The sequence below is a fragment of the Amaranthus tricolor genome, chromosome 1 (genome assembly GCF_026212465.1).
Source record: "Amaranthus tricolor cultivar Red isolate AtriRed21 chromosome 1, ASM2621246v1, whole genome shotgun sequence".
In the NCBI taxonomy this organism is placed as follows: domain Eukaryota; kingdom Viridiplantae; phylum Streptophyta; class Magnoliopsida; order Caryophyllales; family Amaranthaceae; genus Amaranthus; species Amaranthus tricolor.
In genome coordinates this window covers 5,553,054-5,573,226 of record NC_080047.1, presented here as the reverse complement: position 1 = coordinate 5,573,226, position 20,173 = coordinate 5,553,054, and the positions used below count along the sequence as shown (strand labels likewise).

At 31.3% G+C, this 20,173-nt stretch overlaps 1 protein-coding gene, 1 long non-coding RNA gene and 1 other non-coding gene across 11 annotated transcripts; 1 reads left to right on the top strand and 2 right to left on the bottom strand.

Annotated features, from left to right (window-relative positions):
* Positions 1-253: 253 nt before the first annotated feature.
* On the bottom strand, positions 254-325 carry TRNAH-GUG (transfer RNA histidin (anticodon GUG)). The gene has a single exon. It is a non-coding gene; the product is annotated as a tRNA-His (tRNA).
* Positions 326-437: 112 nt separating this feature from the next.
* On the top strand, positions 438-11,883 carry LOC130818552 (uncharacterized). 9 transcript variants are annotated; one of them, XR_009043964.1, is made up of 5 exons: positions 444-503; positions 589-658; positions 761-6,081; positions 8,948-10,960; positions 11,713-11,883. It is a non-coding gene; the product is annotated as an uncharacterized LOC130818552 (long non-coding RNA). The 9 variants fall into 9 exon arrangements; XR_009043963.1 differs by lacking the exon at positions 589-658 and having other exon boundaries at positions 438-503; XR_009043959.1 differs by having other exon boundaries at positions 589-6,081.
* A 2,938-nt stretch (positions 11,884-14,821) lies between these two features.
* LOC130826528 (cytochrome P450 734A1-like) lies at positions 14,822-19,100 on the bottom strand. The gene is made up of 5 exons (XM_057692112.1): positions 18,626-19,100; positions 17,477-17,700; positions 16,844-17,085; positions 16,231-16,675; positions 14,822-15,530 (listed from the first exon to the last, which is right to left on the bottom strand). The coding sequence occupies exons 1-5, from the start codon at positions 18,918-18,920 to the stop codon at positions 15,102-15,104; spliced, it is 1,635 nt and encodes a 544-aa protein (XP_057548095.1). The 5' UTR covers positions 18,921-19,100; the 3' UTR covers positions 14,822-15,101.
* Positions 19,101-20,173: the final 1,073 nt, after the last annotated feature.

Sequence of the window (20,173 nt, the reverse complement as noted above, 5' to 3'; positions counted from 1 at the left end):
AATTTTGATCATTAAATGTATAAATAACTATAGCTTTGGAAATTGTGAACAATATATTGTGTATTATATTATATTATCTAATTTACTTAATTTGACTATAAATAAATGCTAGTCAAAATCAAATGTCATGTCATTTTTCTTTTATTAATAAATAAGTTTCACTTGGCAAAAAATATATTTGTCAAAGTCAAATGTCATATTATTTTTCTTTTGTCAGTAAATAAGTTCTATTTTGTCAAAAACAAATAAAATATGTGGCTGCTGGGATTCGAGCCCAGGTCTCCACGGCCACAACGTGGAATTCTTACCACTAAACTACAGCCACTTTGTTGATACTTCTTTACTATTTAATTAATTAATGTAGTTAAATCTCTTGTATTTACCGCCTAATGTGAATATTTAAGTTTAAGTCGAAAAAAACAGCCAACGATGGTCGGTGAGTTCGAAAAACCAGAAAAAAATACGCAGAATCTACTCGTAAGATACTTGGATGAAACTTTAAGGTTCGAAACATTTCTCCTTTCTCTAGTCTATCTCTTTCAATTTCACTTTTTTTATTGACATTACGAAGAATTTAATTTTTTTCAGGTCACATTTTACCCTAATATTTCGGATATCTGTTTAATAACGATTTTGATTTTGATTTTGATATCGAAATGTGAGCGATTAAAATGCAGTTTATTTTTTGTTTGAACAAATTGCTGATGACTACAAGTTTCTGTTTGATTTTATTTGAATTTTGTTTGATGATTTTCTTTAGAAATTGTGCACAAAATTCTCAACACTTTAATTGGCTCTGCATTCAAGGTAATTGTTTTCAATTCACTTTTGCCCTAATTTTTCCGATCGTTGTTTAATGATTTTAATTTTGACGTAGAAATGCTAGCGATTAAATTACAATAGCAATTTTTTTTTACTATGAAGCCTGAAAAAATGTACCATTATGTGTTGGGAAAATTCCGGTGTCTCTCTTTGTTACCACTTACCACGGTCATCTGGTGGGCTGGTTGTGCTTGTTTAAGTTCAGCTTAGACTAATATTCATATAGACTTGGCCTGTTTTCATCACTATCACCCTTAAATGGAAATCTTATGAGGTTGCATTGGGTTAGCACACGGATAAAGTAGTAGCCATTGTTGGAGGAAGATGTGGTTGAAACATTGAGTAAAAGAGGGGGTTATGCTGCACTAAGTAGTACCATTAACAACAAAATGAGAGTTAATAGTAAAGCAATATCGCATTGATGCCAATCACAACATCAAGCACTAAAAATTTTTAGTGAACTTATTATTTGAAGGTTATTTTCAATGTATGAGTTTAGAAGTAGACAAGTAATACAAAATACAATTTTGTGGTTTAGCAAACTTTGGATGCGAGCTTATCAGTAATATTTTAATTATTGTCTAGCATCAGGGCATGTTCTTTTCGATTAATTTTGCTACACTTATTTGACTTACCTTATTACTGTTGAGCTAGATGTATCTGAACTTAACTAAATTAAGTAGTATGAATTTAGAATAATAAGTTGTAGGGAGTGTTGCTTGTGTTAGCGCTTAATTCAAATATTTTGAACATTTATTTCCAAAATAAGGTCTAATGGTTCAAGAGACCAAGTCGATAATGGTGTTAGTTTACTTTACTTTTGGTACATTTTTTTTTGTAGTTACTACTAATTACTTTGAATGATCTTTTAGCATGCCTCCTGCATTCGCAGTTTGGACTTTCTCTTTTTGTTGTTCAAGTACTCGGCTGGATCTACGTCCGTGTCGGGCATGGGTACACCAAAAATTAATGGGTTTGGGTCCGAGTCCTATTGGACCTGAACAAAATCCGATCCATGACCATCCCTATTTAGAACACTTATCTTTGTGATTGTATCAAGAACTTTCTATGCTTCAAGTGCAACAATCAGCTAACTACTGTTTTTTGGATTAGCAATCTTGTAATTGATAAAGCATGGAGCTATAAAAAAGAGACTTGTTATTAGTGAAGTGTAAGGCACTCTCACAGACCAAAGATCAAAACTTGGAGTTTGGATGGATGTTTATAGTGTGTATAATAAAGTAGATCAAAACACAAGATCTAAGGTGATTCACCAAATTAAGGCTACATCCACCATATTTAGCTAGGATAGTATCCATAATGTGTTTGAAGGAAAAGCTACAATATTGAAGGAATATTCTAAGGCTACAATATTCTAACCAAATCGAATATTTAGACGTATCGAAACTTGGATACATACCAATATCGTAATCAGTAGCCGAGTCTAAGTAATATAGATCCTAACAATTAGTTATATAGTTAGTGTGTTCTAGAGTGTGGTTTTTCCTATTTAGCATGTACCATGATTCAACAAGATTTAATTGCCGCAATGCTATCAAGTGGCTCCTACTTTGAGTGAGTTTTGGAAGGATTGGATGTATGCAACCGTACCCTTGATATACATTTGTTAGTGATATTAAAGAGGTTGTTTCCAGTTGACCCTTAGTAGTAAACTTCATATAAATAAGAAGTGCACATGATTCAATCAGTCATTTTACAAATAGTCCATTCCAAAGACAAATAACTGTTAATCTTTGGCCCTGTAGAAATAAGGAACGTAGCACGTTTTATTTTATCTCAAGCTAGATAGAAACGTAGCATGTGGATCAATTTTAGTACGTCATACTCGTAGTCTCTTAACAGAATCTTCCGAGTTTCTTTTCGTTTGATTGGTAGATTTAGTTTATAAATTAGCAATAGCTCAGTATTTAAACAATGCAAATCGAGACATAGCACAATTTGTTCTCATGATATACAAATCTTAATTCTGAATAACATTTGGTTATGCTCTTTGAAGCATTGCATTTGCATGCTTTATACTGCATTGTGTGGAAAGAATCAAAGTTACATGAGACATTCTATATGTCCCGTTCTCCGTTTTTACTATATTTGTATTCCAAGTGTGCAATAGGGAAAAACCTGTTTTATTTTAGCATGTTGATTATGTTGACTGTTTGACACTATTTTACTCGAACTCGTATACCCATGTCAAGCACGACTAATTGTCAAGTGTCCAAACTAACTACTTTGTAAAAAATCCCAAGGTTTCGAACCAATTGAAATGTCCAAGTGCTCTACTCATGTCCAAGCGCCACAGATTTGTCACGAGTTGAGGTGTTGTAAAGAGTCCAAGCAACTAAGGTTCGACACATAACTTTCGAGGTCTCCTTGGTCTGCTCCATTGTTCTTCCTCATTTGTATTTGTAGAGACCAAACTGAATGGGACCATGAGAGTAAGATATCAAAGGATCAATTTATGGGAAGTTAGTATGATGACATTTTGGATGTTACCAACATGAGTTCAAAAACAAATGCAACTATAAAATTTTCTCTATGCACATAGCAATGAAGCCCGTATAAATCATGGGGCTTTACATTATGTGCATTTATGAAGATGTAAGTACTTACATGGGTGTTTGATTTTATTATATGCTTACCTATAAATATTTTACTATGAAAAAGGCTCAAAAAGGCTTGAGATTTTAGTATCTAGCAGTGCTTTCTTTGCAAGACTAGGAGTTGAGCTCTCAAATTTCATTTTCTGGATAAATGGATGCACGAAGGTGGTTGTAGAATGTGATTCATGCTTAAAGAAAGGGAAGACTGATTGGTAAACTTCGGTCCTGAATAGCGTCGTGTAAAAATGCAGGTTTCATTGCGATCCCAAATCAGTTTTTTCTGTTAATGTGGATGGTTTTGTGGTTGCCTTGGCGCAGTTGATTAATAGTTCCTTGGAAGTATGGTTTTTTCTCTTTTTAATTATTGTATCATTTTTTTTAATTTTTATGTCAATTTATCGGCAATCTTTGAACATTGCCTTTCTAAACTTGTGTTTTTGTGGCATGCAGTTTGCATAGGTTTTATGGTCTATCTTTCTTAGTTCCTTGCACAGGTTTTATAGTTTATTGATAAAGTATGATGTAGCTTGAATCTTGATTTGGTTTTATGGTTGTCCTATAGGTACTACAGATTCTAGGTAGAGTACGGCATGATGGCATGCTTAGCTGATACTAAAGTAATATAGTTTGTGGCCGTACTTAATCTTTTGTTGTTCTTAAGTGTTAATAGTTAATAAGTTTGTAGGAACTTTTTCCTGGAGGTCTGGGGGCTGGCATTTGGTTAAAAGTGTTGAGGCTCAGATGGTGTGCAATCAATCTATGAAATACAGGAATCCGATATCTATTTATTTGAAATTTATTTATACCATATATCCTCGATCTGTGGAGTCTGTACTTAAAGCGTTTAGAACATCTGGTTCTAAGATGAAAAATTGGCGATATTACTTTTATTGCTTGTTTGAGTCAGAAATTTATTTTCTTGTGAGTCTGGTGTTTTTGATTCTTGACGAACAATGGAGTTTATGCTGAGCTTCATTTCATGTTTTATTCTAAATGCTTTTGTATTTTTAAAAGAAATGAGATATTTTAAGTAGGCTTGGCCGAACTATTCTAATTAGCATTGAGTTGAGTTTGATGATGATGATGTGTATGGCCTTACTCTATATTTATGATGTTTATTGATTTTGTAAAGCTTATAAGAAGGATAATATTTGGACCACATACTAATAACAAATGTTCTCTCTGTTTTTTAAGGTAGATTTTGTATTCACTAGTAAAATTTTCCCAAGGCTCCAACTACACCTTGAATTATTTTTAAAAGGCAAATTATTTTAAGCCATCATGAATCAAGAACGTCCCTTTGTGGATAACCTGTCCTACTCAACTGTGAATGTGTAGCTTTACATTTATTTGTTACTGTGAGACTGCAATTATGAGACAAAATTTATGTAGTGAAATTTTCTTTTACCGTAACAATATAAGATGGCTCAGGCTTTTGGATTGAATGGTTTATCTTGATTTTAAAATTGCATACATAATTACATATGGTTATATTTTTTCTTTCGTAATGAAGTCAGTTTCTTTTGTATGTTCTGTTTCTTTTAAGGGTTCTGTGCAAGTGGCTTAAACTAAATTTTAAATTAGGAGAGAATTCGTTGAATTCTTTTCTTTGGTCCGTTACGCAGTCCAATAGGATTTTACATCTTGATTGTTGTTAAGGGACGTTAAAGAGTTCTTTCATTTGTTTGTTGAGCTAGTAAGGATGAATTATTATATATTTGGTATACCTTATTTGTAAGTTCTTTTGATATTATTATATGTTACACAAGCCTTTTATTTATACTTAGGATGGCAATGGAAGGGATGCTGAGTGTGCATCTAGAATTATTTACAGAAGGAAGATATGAAGATAGCTGATGTATTTTGAGATAGTCGGTCTGTTTAGAAAGTGTAGTTATCGGCCATTGATTCTATGTCTTAGATTAAGATAGTGCTGAGCTTGCATCTAGAAGTTTGTATGGATAACTATTAACTTACAAAAGGAAGATATGAAGATAGCTGATGTATTAGAGATAGTCGGTCTGTTAAGAAAGTGAAGTGTAGTTATTGGCTGTTGACTCCTGTCATAGATTAAGATAATTGGAGTAAGTGAAAGTGTACTAGTTTAATATTCTAGGCATATGGAGTAATAGTTCCACTGGGTTCTATAATGTAGGTGAAAAAAAGTAAATCATGACATATGACCGTAAAATCAAGGTTGCTTGTAGGCAATGCAGGGTGGTATGGGCTTTAACAGCTGAAATAAAATCTTTTCAGTTGCCACAGAAAAATACGTGAAGAGTGTTGTTATTAGTTGTGTGATCTGAATTTGATTTCCTATTATATCAGATACGTTGTAATATATTCAACTGATTCTTGATGCTTGTCACAATCTCTTTGTAAGGTGAATTGATGTTTCCTCCCTTTATTCTAACTTCTAAGGTGAAATTGTATAACCACTTTTTATTGTATCTAAATTTCCTCCACTTTTGCGCAGATTATGAGATTGTCCATGTGGATAAAATACCCAAGGCCCAAATTATTTATTACTGAAGGTGCATATCTGTGGATACGATGTAAATTAGCATGTTAGTTAGTACCTTGAAATGAACTGAGGACTATTTTCTTAGTGAAATACAACAAAGTGAACTTATTGGACTAAGTGAGTATTCATTATCTTCTACAGTTCTTTCCCTTTTGACTGAATGTTAAAAATTTCTGCATGTGATTGAGGTGAATATATGCACATTATTCCCTAAAAATTTGCCATACGCCAATCATGGTTGCTTGTTTTACAAGTGGATTAGTCGTTACATAAACCCGAAGTGTTTACTGGAGTAGGATGGATAAAGCCCTTTCGATTTTATGTGTGGTGAAACCATTTAAATTTTTTTTTTGTAGATTGTGGTACTTGTGAGCACCAGCATTTGCTGTTGCAAACTTTCTACTTGTCCCTAATGCTCTGTGTTTTAGTACTGGTGTAATTACAACTTCTATTTTGATCTATTTGTATGTTTTGTTTCAGTTAAATATAGAAGTTAATTGTGCATTAACGTTTTGAGGTTTTAGTTAGGGAGGTCGAATAGAAATCATGGCCTTCTGTGTTTTTGGATAATAATGTTTGCTAGTAAAAGAGTTATCAGACTTGGGTGTTCAATCTCATTGTGAGTTACTTTGTGGTGATAGTTGTTATCTTGGCCTGGTTTTATGCCTAAAGAAGTCTTTTTGTTATCTCATGCTATCTTTTTTCTATCTCTTACAATTGACTTTGGAAATCGTGCAGTGAAAATTATTCTCTTCTGCAACAATTTAACTAGAAAAAGTTATCAACTTTGTTTTATGAAAGCTGTTAATTGGCTAGACTATATTAGAAATTTTGTGAGCCAGTGAGCAGCAATTCTCGTCTTTTCTTGTAACTTTGTATGCAGCTAGGCCAGTGTGGTGCACTTAAGGTTTTGAGCTGCAACTATAGTGCATATCCCTGTTATAAGAGTCCACATTAATTCTTATGTACTTTTGTCCAAGCCTGACTATTATAAAAGAGTAGTATTATATTAGTTTCTTCGTGTCTATCTGAAGCTTTTTGGTGCATTAAAATTTCAAACACTTGAAACTTAGTCTTCAACTCAAGCATGACATCAATCCTTGTAGTTTTTTGAATCAAACTAAATTGTTATCTATTGGGTTGCTAGTTGCTACCTGCTACTTGGACTCTCTTTATTTGATCGCTCATGTCTTTGCTTGCTTGTGTCTATATTAAATGTGCAAAAACCTCTAGGGTATCACCTTTACTTTTATCTTATATTGGTGCACCAATTCCGTTTTTTTCATCTTTGTGGGTTACATACCCATTATCACTGTCCGTAGCTTATAGAAAATGTTCCATGTACACGAGGTATCTTCATCAAATGGCTGAGAAATAGAACGAGTTGAAAATTTGATGTTGCACTAGAGTAGAAGTATAATGTGATGGTAGTTGATGGCATTGGAAAGCCATGTGATAACACTCATTTGCATTGGTCACATGAGAGAGATTCCCTTTAGATTATTAGGAACTAGCAAGCCAAGAAGATGACAAAAGAAATGTGCTTATGACTTGAGTGCAAGAAATCATAAGGAATTATTTTCTTGTTGTTTAGTTGAAGATTTAGGTTCTCGGGAATTTTTTTTAGGGCATAAATTTTAATAATTCTAGTAGATAACATGACATCCTTGGTGGAGCAAAAAACTATTGGCACATATGTTTATCAGAAAGGACTCAGTGACCTAATACTATATTAGTAAACGTTTTAAACAAATACTCCCTTTGTCACTAAAATTACAATAATTGTATATTGCACAAAGATTAAGAATTAATGGGACCATTTGAATTGTGTGGATGATATAAAATGAGAGTTGAAATGTGTGAATGAAAATAAAAGAAAGCAGTGAGGATATTTACATAAAAAAATTATAGCAAAGTAAAAGAAACAAACTAAAAAGAAAATTGTGATAATCTTCTAGAGACAAAGGGTGTATCATTGTTCTGGTTGGTAGTTGAAATTGTCTGTTAGAGCTGTTGCTGCTGTTCCAATATATGCTGCCATGCACTGGAGTTTCGAATGCTTTGCCTGTTCATATAGTATGTTATTATAATGTAATGATTGGTTTTAAGAGAGATACCCCTATACTATATAATTCAAATATCATAGACTTGACCACACCTACGTGCAGAGATCATGCTTTTTTATAATGAATATGTGTCTAGTAAACTTAGGCTTCAGTTGTTTACAGCTAATCATAGAGAAAATGACATGGCAACATCTTTTACTTTGTTTTGATCTCAGTTGAAGTAGTAAGTTTCAAGCACTAGAGTATTTTGCACTAAAGCTCACTGATAAAAATCTAAAGTCTTACTAATTGAAAATTTTGTACTTATCTTTACATAAAACAGCAGCTACCTCCACCAGCCTCTCTGAGATTAGTGCTGCCTTACAGATTAAAATATAGGTGACAACCAATCATAGGATGAGAATTATAAAAAGCCCGACAAGGTGGCTTTAATTAAGGATAGACAAGCCAGTTAAAATGCTTTGGCCATATGTAACAAAAGGAGACAATGTTTCTTAAATTATTAAGACTAGAGAGGAAAGGTCTTCATCAACAGCATGGATTTAAGGGATTTACTAGGGATTTGTGGATGTGTCTAATTGGTAACTGAGCTGATGAGCCGGATACCTCCATGACGAATGTACAATTTTTTTAGTTTGTTACTCCATCAGTCCCTTTGAAGTCGCAACAAGGGGAGTTGGCACAATAATGAAGAACTAGTGGGGACATTTGAATTGTGTAGATTGTTTAAAAAAAGAGAAAATGTGTCGATGAGAATTAAATAAAGTGGTGTGGACATTTCTGTTGAAGGTAATGTTGAAAAGTAAAAGAGACGGACTAAAAAAAGTGTTATATTTTCAAAGCACAGATGGAATATTTATTATGCAGTTTTGTCTTTTAATTGTTTTCTACAATAATGAGCTTTTATGATTTTGCAGAAGCCACAAGAAGTGCTCATTTGTTTCTGGGCTTTCAAGTAACATGAGAGGTTACATTCCTGTTCTTAACATTTAATGTATACGTGTGTTTGAAGGATTTAATTATTATTGCAGACATTTTTTCTTAATACACACCTATTTAAATAAAGATTATGAGTCAATTTTGAAGCTTTTGTCCTTTTATGAATTTTAATTAAATTGAGTTGTTAAACTTGGGACAGAGGAAGTGGTGGAATAAGTTTATGACATGAAATATGATTCGTTAGATATCAAGTTAGTTACTTATTGTTTTTTGTTGGGATTAAGGATTTGACATTGTTATTTTGGTGACGGATTTATAGGTGTAGTAATACGTTAAGAGTTTGCATTCATCACTTTGAATTGTGATAATTTATAGATTCACTATGTGATAAGAAAGGGATGCTGATAACTGATAACTTCTAATTAATGTTATTCGGTTTCTTAGAGGTGATCAGAAAAAATATTTAAATTTTGGATGATATTAATGTTGCTTTGCCAAGTTCATTGCACTAAAATGCCTATTGTCATGTCAGAAAAATAAGGAGGTGCTTTGGGTTAGAAGATTAGGATACTACTTTGGAATCCTACTGAAAGCTGGTATAGGCTATAATATATTGGTTAGAGGTGGTAGCATATCTTACATGACATTGCATGTTGCATCAATTGAAAAGATGTTCACGGGGTGGTTATATGTTTTTGATGCTTTGTTCATTAAATGCTTATGCTAATCTGTTCCTTTGAGTTTACACCAAAAAGACTAATTAGGTCTCACATTGTAAGACTAAATTGATTGAGAGGTACTCTGTAAACTTTACATCCATATTTGTAGTAGATGATTCTTAGCTTATCCAGATATGGATAGTACCTGATAGTGTGTCATTTTATACTGCATTGTTGAGGTTAGACAGTGGTAATGAAGTTTGGTGGTACATTGCCAGTCATTTTTAATGGCAACTTGTGGTGCGAAGCTGATCGTAAACACTGTCACTTAAACAGTGTTTCAGTAATACTAAAACCTAAGAACCTAGTCGTGTTTTCCTCTAATAGTGGTTCATTAATGTGTCTTCTAGAATGTTAAACCTGTGTAAGCAAAGGTGTTTGTGATAAGGCTGTAGTCTGTGTGGCTGTATTTCGGTTAGGAAATTAATTAAGTAGGTATTAGGAGCTAATTAGCCATAGTGCTTCTATCTCATTAAATGGCGCAAAAAATTCACAATCTCTTCATAAGTAGGACAGAGAGCAGATCTCCTAGTCACATGCCTTTTGGGGACCATCAATTAGTGATCAGTTCTAACAGCTTCGAAGGACAATAGAATAATCAATAAAAAAGAAATCTCGTGGACCCATGAGGGCATATAGTTGGTAGATTTGGCTATCTTGCCAGGTAATGTCAAGTTCACTGTGAAAACAGAAATATGGAAGAACTGGATGAATGAAGAGTCGTCTTTATTGAGCTTCTTAAATTTAGTCTTAGGAAAATATTTATTTGTTGTAGACTTTCCGGGTACAGATATCGACACATCTCAAAACTGTAGTTTGTTATAGAACGTCCATTTAATCTGGTGCTTGCAAATAGAGTTGCTAGGTGGTCCGTTAGAGAGAACTTGTAATTCATGAAGCGATAGATAAGTGCTATACTATATAGACAACAAGATGGCAGACTTATTAGTCGTGTCGGGTGTGGATTGGCCAAGTTTGGGTTCAGGTAACGTGGGGTTATGTAGGTTGAAAAAGCTTGTTCATGAACCAATGATTTTGATTTCGGGTTCATGCTGCCTTTTGATTTGACAAAAAGGATGTAGCCTGTGTAGACACATTATGATATATACACAAAATGGATGTTCAAGCCTATAACAATGTGTAAAACATGTTATTTCATTCAAATTTAATTCATTTAGGTTTTGGAATGCTCAAAATTGGTGCATATTTTCCTTGTAACGATCTGCTATGCAGGATCTTCTTCCTGACGCCGGAAATCGATCTGCTATGCAGGTTTGTCTTCTGACATTGAAAGTCAACCTGCATTTCATGCCTAAGTTCAAGCAGTAAAATCTGACCTCTTTGTTCCGTTAACTCTGGGATTTCATGTTAGAATTCTGAAAATCAACTTTTTTGGCTTGAAGTTGAGTCAATTGGCTCAATTAGTTACATGTTAAATGCATGTGTGCGTGTATACGCGCATGCTTCAAACTGCATCTTACAAGAAGATAACAACCTACTTCTTAATGTTTAGGATCAAAAAAGCTTTAAAGTATTCCAACTTCCAAAGGGAACCTTCCCACCTTCTATGGTATGAGTATGACTGTTGTCTACTTTATCTTTTCATTGGATTAAGGCAATGCAAGAATGGCATGATTGTATTAAAAGCCTCAATCTACAGCATGGGTTATTACACTATTTAAATTGGTATATGTGCAAATCTAATTGTATTATTTTACTTAAAACTTATAGTAATTGTAAACTAATAAGCAAGGGGGACAATTACCACTTTGTTGTTTTGAAGCTCTAGATTATTGTCTTGAAATTTGAATTCTACAATATGGAAAACCTGGGCTTTGTTGCTCTTAAACTTGAGTTCTCGTATAACTAACTAGCTGAACCTACCCTTCTTATTGTGCTTTGTGTCAATTTTTTCTTTACTTTTTCAATGTGATAACATATTTATAGTTTTTTTGTTTCGGATTATAATTATATTAAAATAACTAATTATGTTTTGTGCAATTTTTATTTATGTAAAATTGCAGATAACTTTGGCCATCAAAGGTCACCTGAAAACAACCTTTTGTGATCACTGGCAAACGCAAGGTTTTTTATATTGGAATTGAAAGCTATTTATTGGCATTGAGACAATTGAATGTTGTTCGATTATCGTGACACGCATTTTGATAACTATAGTATTAATTAGTTTCTTTATATCTTTTCATGATTGTTTCTTATTCATGTTGATTTTAAACATGTCAACTAGTTTGTTATTGAGTACTGACTATGGTCATGAACGACCATAAGAAACTATGATTAAGATTTGGAGAGAGATGAAATGTAATAACTTATACTCATAAAAAAGATACGGCCAAAAAGCCATACAAAGTTCAATTCTTAATGTCATTTCTTATTTCTTATTTTTGTTATCCATGTCATCTTTACTTATATTTTGTTCGTGTATTTATCTCAAAGTTTCAACTTTTATAGCACATATATTTGGTTTGTGTGCGCATATCATATACAAGCCTAATTGTTTTCCATTCTCTTATTAATGTTTGTGACCTTAAGATCTTTTTCATGTCTATTTTAAATTGGAACTTGAGAGGTGATGTAAGTGTAACAATTAACTTAGTTGACATTTTCATGGGTTTTGATAACAAATTTCCCCCTATTTGGGTTAGCTTTCTTAACATCTTGCAAACTATGTCTGGCCGCTGAGTAGAATTGAAAGAGATAGGAAGGTTCACAATTGATATCGCTTGATATCTATGTAAGTCTCTGTACAATGCTATTGCTTTTAGAAGGGTTCTAAACCGATCTGACGATTTGATATTTATCCGATTTTGTAATCGAATCTAATTCAACCCAATTTTAAAATGAATTTATAATTATGTAAAAGTCAATATGGACATAAGATTTAATTTTAAATCGACTTAAAAAACTTAACATGAATGATCGCCTCTAATTGTTTTTATAGTTGTTTTTAAATTAAAAAATGTGACATCATGTGCCCTTTTGACTAACTAATACCTAAATATTACTTATAATTCAGACATTATCAGATAACAATAGCTGTGTTCCTCTTCTGTCATTCTTAACAATTAAAATGTGAAACCTACTTTCATTTTCTTTATGATTTTCACATTCATTCATGGCCCTTGCTTACAAATTGAAGTCATCAAATTTGCTAACTTTGTAACCTTTTGTTAATTGTAAAGTCAATTAAGTTTTTTTTTTGGCTTTAATGTCGTGTTGCTCTAACAGTATTTGTTGATGATTCATATCAAAAAAAGTGTTAATACTACTACAACCGTCCACCGCCTATATTTTGTGATATTTTGAGGACTATTTAAAAGCATTAATTAAACCATCAAAAATGACATTAACCTGAAAATTTACTCTAAATTGCGCATTACTCGATATAGTTAATTTTTTTAAAACTATTTTTCAATTTTTTTTTCAATATTTTATGTTTGCTAATTTCATCTCGTAATTATCAAAACGTTGGATAAGCCCATTTCAGGTCGGGTTTAGGGTTGTGTCAACATTTATTATTATTATTATTATTATTATTATTATAACTCAAATTCCATATAATAGCAAGCTTTATAAGCTGTAAGATAGTCAAGCAACAAGCTGATTACTTATACTTCTCAATATAAAAATTTTAATTATTTTAATTATTATTATTTCTAAGAAAATCTTTTGCTATAATAATTATTCATATTTTTATAGAAAGTATTGTACCTATTTAAATGTTACAATGAAGAAATGTTAACTCGATCAAAGTAGTGCTCTTAACTTAAAATTGATTGCGTGAAGTTGAAAATGTTCGCAAAATTAAGAAAATGAGTCAAATTAGTTGAGTTCAAATTTTATTCGGGTTTACTTAGTTTTTTTTAATTATTTTGAATCGTGCGGATCATTTTCAAGTCACAGGAAAAAGCTTTCTCAAATTATAAAACACAAAATTAAAATTCGGTCGGTTTTGACCCAACTACAAGTCAAGTCTAAATTTGACAATTTTACTCCTAATCTTATCTATACGGAGTATTATTTTCATTTACTTCTTTGCGTCTTATTTTTCTATTAACAATAACAAATCAAAATAACATTCTATAAAAATTATCAAATTGGGGGGAGACAGAGGAATATTCAATATTTTCATTTTAGCTTCTTATACAACATCTTCTTTAAATATAATAATAATAATAATTATTCCATATCTTTATTTATATTTATGGCAAATTTAATTAATTAAGTTTATCTGATATGAACTGGCACGATAAGCTGGCCTCATTAGTGATGTTCCCTTCTGTGCAGTTAGGCTTACGCGTTGAAGAATCGACCTCTTTCTTACATTATTTGCATTGCCAATTCTTATACATCAACAATATCTTTTATTCATTTTGGTTTATCACTCATGTATTATTATCACATTTTTATAGAAATAACGATGTTTAGCGTTGACTTTTTCTCTATCTTTTTTTTAAAGTTATTCCCATGAAAATTCTAATTTGTTTTAAGGATTGTATTTATAATTTATAATTTTGAGTGGATATTAGTTGGTTTAATGTCATTTTGGAAGCAAGAATAATCAATTATATAGTTGAGTTCACAGCATTTATTTTAATTTTGATGTGAAAAGGGAGCCAATATATTAAATAAAATCGTTCCTAAAGATATGTATATATTTATAATGTAAAAATAAGGTTTTATCACCGTATCGCAATCGTACTATAAAGGTTTTTAGTTTATAGCGTTTAAAATATAAGCCGCATGACCGCAAAATCATCCATAGTGGCCATAAAATGCGTTTTAAGACTGTTACTGTGACCTTAACTAAAATCGTATTTTTGCACTATGATCAAATCACAACTCATTAGATATTACTTGATGCCCATAATAAATTAAGCCTATGATCAATCTCATTCTTTTCTTGATCAATTGAAGGAGTTATATCAACCCTTACTCCAAGAGAAATGTTTCAATAATTGAAATAAATTGTTAAAAATTATTAAATAAAAAACTTTCTATTTGCAATTTACTAGCACCTTCAAATCATGTTGTTGATTTTTAGGGTCTTTTAAAAGGAGTGTTTGATATATTAAACACTTTTACAATAAAAGAGAATATGCTTATCACATAAACAATTCATTATCATATATTACAATTTTGTTAGTGATTAGAAGCAAATGTATACAATATTTACTTAATTACAATAAGAAACAAGATATGCTAGCAATTCTAAAAAATTAAAAAATTTCCAAGCCCTAATATTTTTTTCACAAGTGGGTTAGTGCAAAAGTAAAAAGGTTAGCAAACATAAAAACAAAGAAAAAAAAAGTGAGAAAAGCAAAAATTATTTTCTAGTGATGTTTTGGTATGTAGGACTCAAAATTATAGTATAGGTTAGGGTGGGATTTGGGTTTTACAAGCTCCGAAATATAATTGGAGCTCCGAATTGAGGATATAGAAGCATTAAAACTGTTGGTGCATGCTTATAATTGGGTGATAGATCAAAAGTGAACCTTTGCAAGATCATTGCTATTGCTAATTTGGCTTGCAACAATGCAAGGTTTTGTCCAATGCATTGACGACCGCCTACTCCGAATGGCATGTAGGCGGTCGGGTGGGTTGCAGCTCGAGACACGCCTTGGGAAAACCGGGTCGGATTAAATTCCAATGCGTCCGGGCCCCATATTGTGGGATCATGATGGACGGCTAGGATTGGAATTAGGAGCTCAGTTCCTTTTTTGATGTTGAGGTGATCTCCAAGGTCCACTTCTTTTTTGGTCCGTCGGATTGATGCTACCACTGGTGGGTACAGTCTTAGGACTTCATATATGATCATTGTTAACTGCATAATTAGAGAAAATTTGTTAATTAAAAGACAAAAATAAGAAAAAAAAATACAATTTAAGAATTATACAAAATTCTAATAGTAATGCAATATAATTGTTGAATATATAGAAGTATTCTTGATAGCCAAAAAAATACAATTTAACAATTATACAAAATGCTAAAATACAAAAATATACTAATACCAAAACTTCCAATCAAATCTCAACAATTTTTTAAAAATAATAATTTATCAAAATTATATAAATTTTTGTTAAAGTATTAAAAATAACATGTACAACGACACACAGCTCGTCTATATGATACTGTTTCACCACAAGACAGACTTGTATAATTAGCTTAATTTTTAAATTGATCACTTTAAAATTATGAGTGATCACTTTACTTTAACACACTAAATATACATGGGTCAACCCAATAAAATTGATATCACCATAAAACTGTTTTACTTAAAATTTGTGATTATCTTTAAGTAAATGTTAGTAAAATCAATCAAACTCAATTAATAATTAATAAAACCTTATAAAGCAAAATCTCATCAAATCTCTTACTTTTAAAACCAATTACTATAAAAAAATTATACTTTATAATATTTAAATTAAATTTAGGATTTATTATTTCCTCTTGGAATTAGACAAAAATGCATGAAGACAAAAAGAAAAGAGAAAATGAGGGCATAATTTAGGGGTTACACTTACCGTTTTTAGATTTGAAACATCATCTTTAGTTGGGATATCACGTGCTCCACACACCCTCATAACTTCCTCACGTGCCAGTTGCTGCCATTGAGGGTGCATTGCTAAGAGAATACTAGTCCATATCATCAAATTTGAAGTTGTATGTTTCCCAGCAAAAAAGAAACTCTTACACTCTTCTACTATATCATTTTCCGTTATTCTCGTCTTTCTACTATTATTATTATTATTATTATTATTATTATTATTTTCCCTTTTTAAACTTGCTCGTATTAAAACGTCTAATAAATCTTTATGACATTCTTCTTCTTCTTCGTTTTCTTCCTCCAATCCTCCACGTCTTTTCTCGAGGAGACTTTCTTTCCTATGACTAATCAACTTCATTAATGAGGTCTCGATTTCCCTATCCAATTTCCACGTCGTTCTGTTTCTCTTCGTTGGTAGGAATCTGCTACGAAAATGCAAAAACGCGTCTTTTAATATTATGTTAAGTGTGTTTAAATAATATAGTAAACAATAAACCATACTTGTCACTACTGTTACAGTATAATACTGTAGCAGTAGTGACCTAGTATATACGTATTAACTAAAAATAGTATAGTAAAGTAAAGATTACCTGTATCCAGGGAAAAAGACTTTTTGAAAGGATTCAGCAGCAAAAATAATTTGCTTAGCTTGTAATTGATAGATTTTTTTACCATGATCAAAACTAGCACCAAAAATGGTCCTAGTAATAACTTCTTCAGTTAAATTTTGAAACCATTCTGAAATTTCCAGTTCAACTTTGCCTGAATTTGACATCATAGACCACTTGTCCAACATATGGGCCACACTCTTTCCCATTATAGGTATCATCAACTGCTCCAAATTTACCAAATTTAACCATGAATTATTATTAAGGTCTAGTAATAATAAATGTATGTAGGAGTAAATCATAGTACTATATGATCTCATCATATGATTTATCACCAAAAAATTTCATTTGGAAAAATTTTCATACAACCACTTTTACAATTTTTTTTTTCAATAGATAAAGAAAAAAATGTAATAAAAAAATGATTAAATCTTCAACTACTAGGCTAATTCATTATTTGAGCAAAATGTTTATAGAAGATGAATTTTTGTTAAAAAAAATATATATATATAAAATGAATTTTGAAATATAAAATGTGATTTGGTGAAAATTATATGTTTTTATTTGATGTGTTAGATAGATAATTATCCATACAATAATATATTTGTGACTTACTTTGAGATTTTCAATGTGGAAGATGGGTGAAAGGGTCTTTCTACGATGAGCCCATTTTTCACCATTGAGATGAACAAGGCCATTTCCTTCAAGTTTTCTTACGAGAGGATGAGATTCATATTTTTCATAGAATTCGGATTTGGTCGAGTATATCTCCCTAATTAGACCCGGATCCGCAACCGTTAGCCTTGGTGTGGGTCCAAACCATATTAGATAAGTTGCACCTGTTCATAAAATTAACCAAATTATTAAATTTTATATAAGTCGTAAAGAATAGGCTAGAGAAGGAAATAACTAGTATACCTAAAAACAAGTTAAAATTGTAGCTAAAATCTTTTTTTAAAAAAGTGATACATATTTCAACTGATAAGATAGGTCTAATTCTCTAATTCAACATTAAAAAAGCATTGTACAAGTATAATTGAGTTAATGATCATGAATTATACATACAAACAATAAAACAAGTTAGGAAATAGGGAAACAAGAATTGGAGACATACAACCACCATAACATGTTTGGAGAGAGAGAATGTTACTAAGGTGATAATGAAGGGTAGAAAGAAGACAGCTAAAAAATGAAGTACTTATTCCTATGAAGTACTTCTAAAATTGATCTATGAAGAAAAAAAAAGAGAGCCAAACACCCCCTTAAAAATCATCCCAAAATCCCATTTTTTGATGATGCAACAACATAAGAAAGGAGAAAACAAACAAAATAAAGAACAAATTTTTGTAGACATTAATGGGGGCAAGGCACACCTAAAAAGAAAAGGGCAATAAGAAAAAAGTTTTATACAATAATTGGATTATATTCTTCCATAATTTGGAGATCTTCCCATCTTTTCAAATCAAAATTTTGGCCTTTTTTGATAGATTGAAAAGAAAGGGTTTTTTTTCCTTCCTTATAAAACATATTTGACAAAAAACCCATTATGTAAAAAACACAAAACTCTCCCTTAGTAAGATACAAACCCAAAAAAAGTCTTATCTACGCAATTTTACCCTTAATTTAAAAAAAAAATCAAATATATGCAATTTTACCCATATCTGAAAAAAATCAGATATACACAATTTTTCCCTTATATGTGTTAATTAGATAACTATGATAAGTTAAAAAGATGGGAATTTAAGAAAATGAAGAATTATTTACCATAGATTTTCTTCCAATGATGATAGAAAGGAAGAACTCTAGGAAGAACATTATGGGTAAGAGTCATAGGTTGAGAAGAAGCTTTTTGCATCAAGTCAACTAATTCTTTCATATTACCAATGAAGAATTGATAAGGAGGGCCTTTAATTCCTTGTTTGGAGAAATGGTTTGCAACTTTTCTTGGTCTCCACCATAGTTGAACTACTAACTTTGCTACAATTACTATGGCTACCAAAACTACTACATTTGCCCATAAGCTTTTCATCATCATTCTTTTTTCTTCTTCTTGATCCATTTTTTTCTCACTTTTTTTTTAATTTTTTGAGTATTGTTTTTATAATAAATTAAAACGGGTGGAATTTCCTTAAGAAAGGGGAACAAAAACAGCTTTTTTGTTTAGCTCCCCTTAAATTTTGGCTGGTTTTATAGAGAGAGTAAGAGGAGAGAGAAAGAAGAGAGAGAAGGGAATGAAAGTGGGAAGAAGAAATGTTTTTCTGTTTGTTTTATATAAAGCACTGCCATAAAGGCCGCCATTAGAGTCAACTTGTAAGGGCAGTTTTTGTAATTTTTCATTTTGAAAATGAAATATTACTCTAAGGTGATTCATAGTGTAAAAAATTTATCAAAAGTTTTATAGCATTCTTACGGTAATGCAACTTTGATCACAAAAAAGTTTTTTATTTACAAATTTTCATTACCACATAATACCACATCTTTCAATGGTAATGCATTGTAATGAATTTTATGAAAAAAATAAGATGATTGAAGTTGAACAAAAATAACCTTCAAGGTAGCCAAGAGATTTTTCAACCAAAATTACACTATTTTTTCATTTTCATTACCACTATTTATTACCATCTATCAAGTAGGTCGAAATTTTTTGGGGGTCAAAAGAAATAGCCCTTGTTATATGTGTTTTATTTTTGTGAAAATCCTTATTTTATTTTCATACTTCCTCTATTCTCCATAGTTGATTTCGGCACTATTTGTCGATACTGAATTTCACATTGTCAGTGATTTATAAATTAAAATATATTCATATAAGATCTTGTTTAAGTTGTCTCAATTTAAAGCTTATAAATTTCTACTTTTTATATGTTTTTGATATGCATAATCAGAGAAATAATGATTGAGTTCGTGCACTGAGAGATGTGAACAAACAAATGTTGCAAGTTAAAAAAGAACGGAGGAAGTAATAAATAAGGAGAATTTTTTTTATTGATAAGAGAAAAAACTAAATAATCATTTATGTAGATGGTGATTAATGAGTATGACCAATGAAATATGGGCATTGACAGACACACAAAGGGCCTTGGGCACCATAAATTATACTCTTTCTTATTCACTATTATTGTCTAAGTTAATTTTTATATGTTTGTGGATACATATATTCAATCTTAAATATTTCTAATTTGTATTATTAGAAATTATAAAAAATTGATAAAAGTAAAATTTAAATTGAAACGAATCTAACAATATCCCACTTGATTATGTTTTAACTTATAAATAAACATTAAAATACAATTTAAAATTAAACGATAAATAACA

Coding starts and splice junctions, on each gene's coding strand:
- LOC130826528 (XM_057692112.1), bottom strand. CDS start 18,920: ATGGATCAAGAAGAAGAAAAAAGAATGATGATGAAAAGCTTATGGGCA. Junction 17,701..18,625: donor TCATTGGAAGAAAATCTATG/GTAAATAATTCT, acceptor TTTTATGAACAG/GTGCAACTTATCTAATATGG. Junction 17,086..17,476: donor TCCACATTGAAAATCTCAAA/GTAAGTCACAAA, acceptor AATTTGGAGCAG/TTGATGATACCTATAATGGG.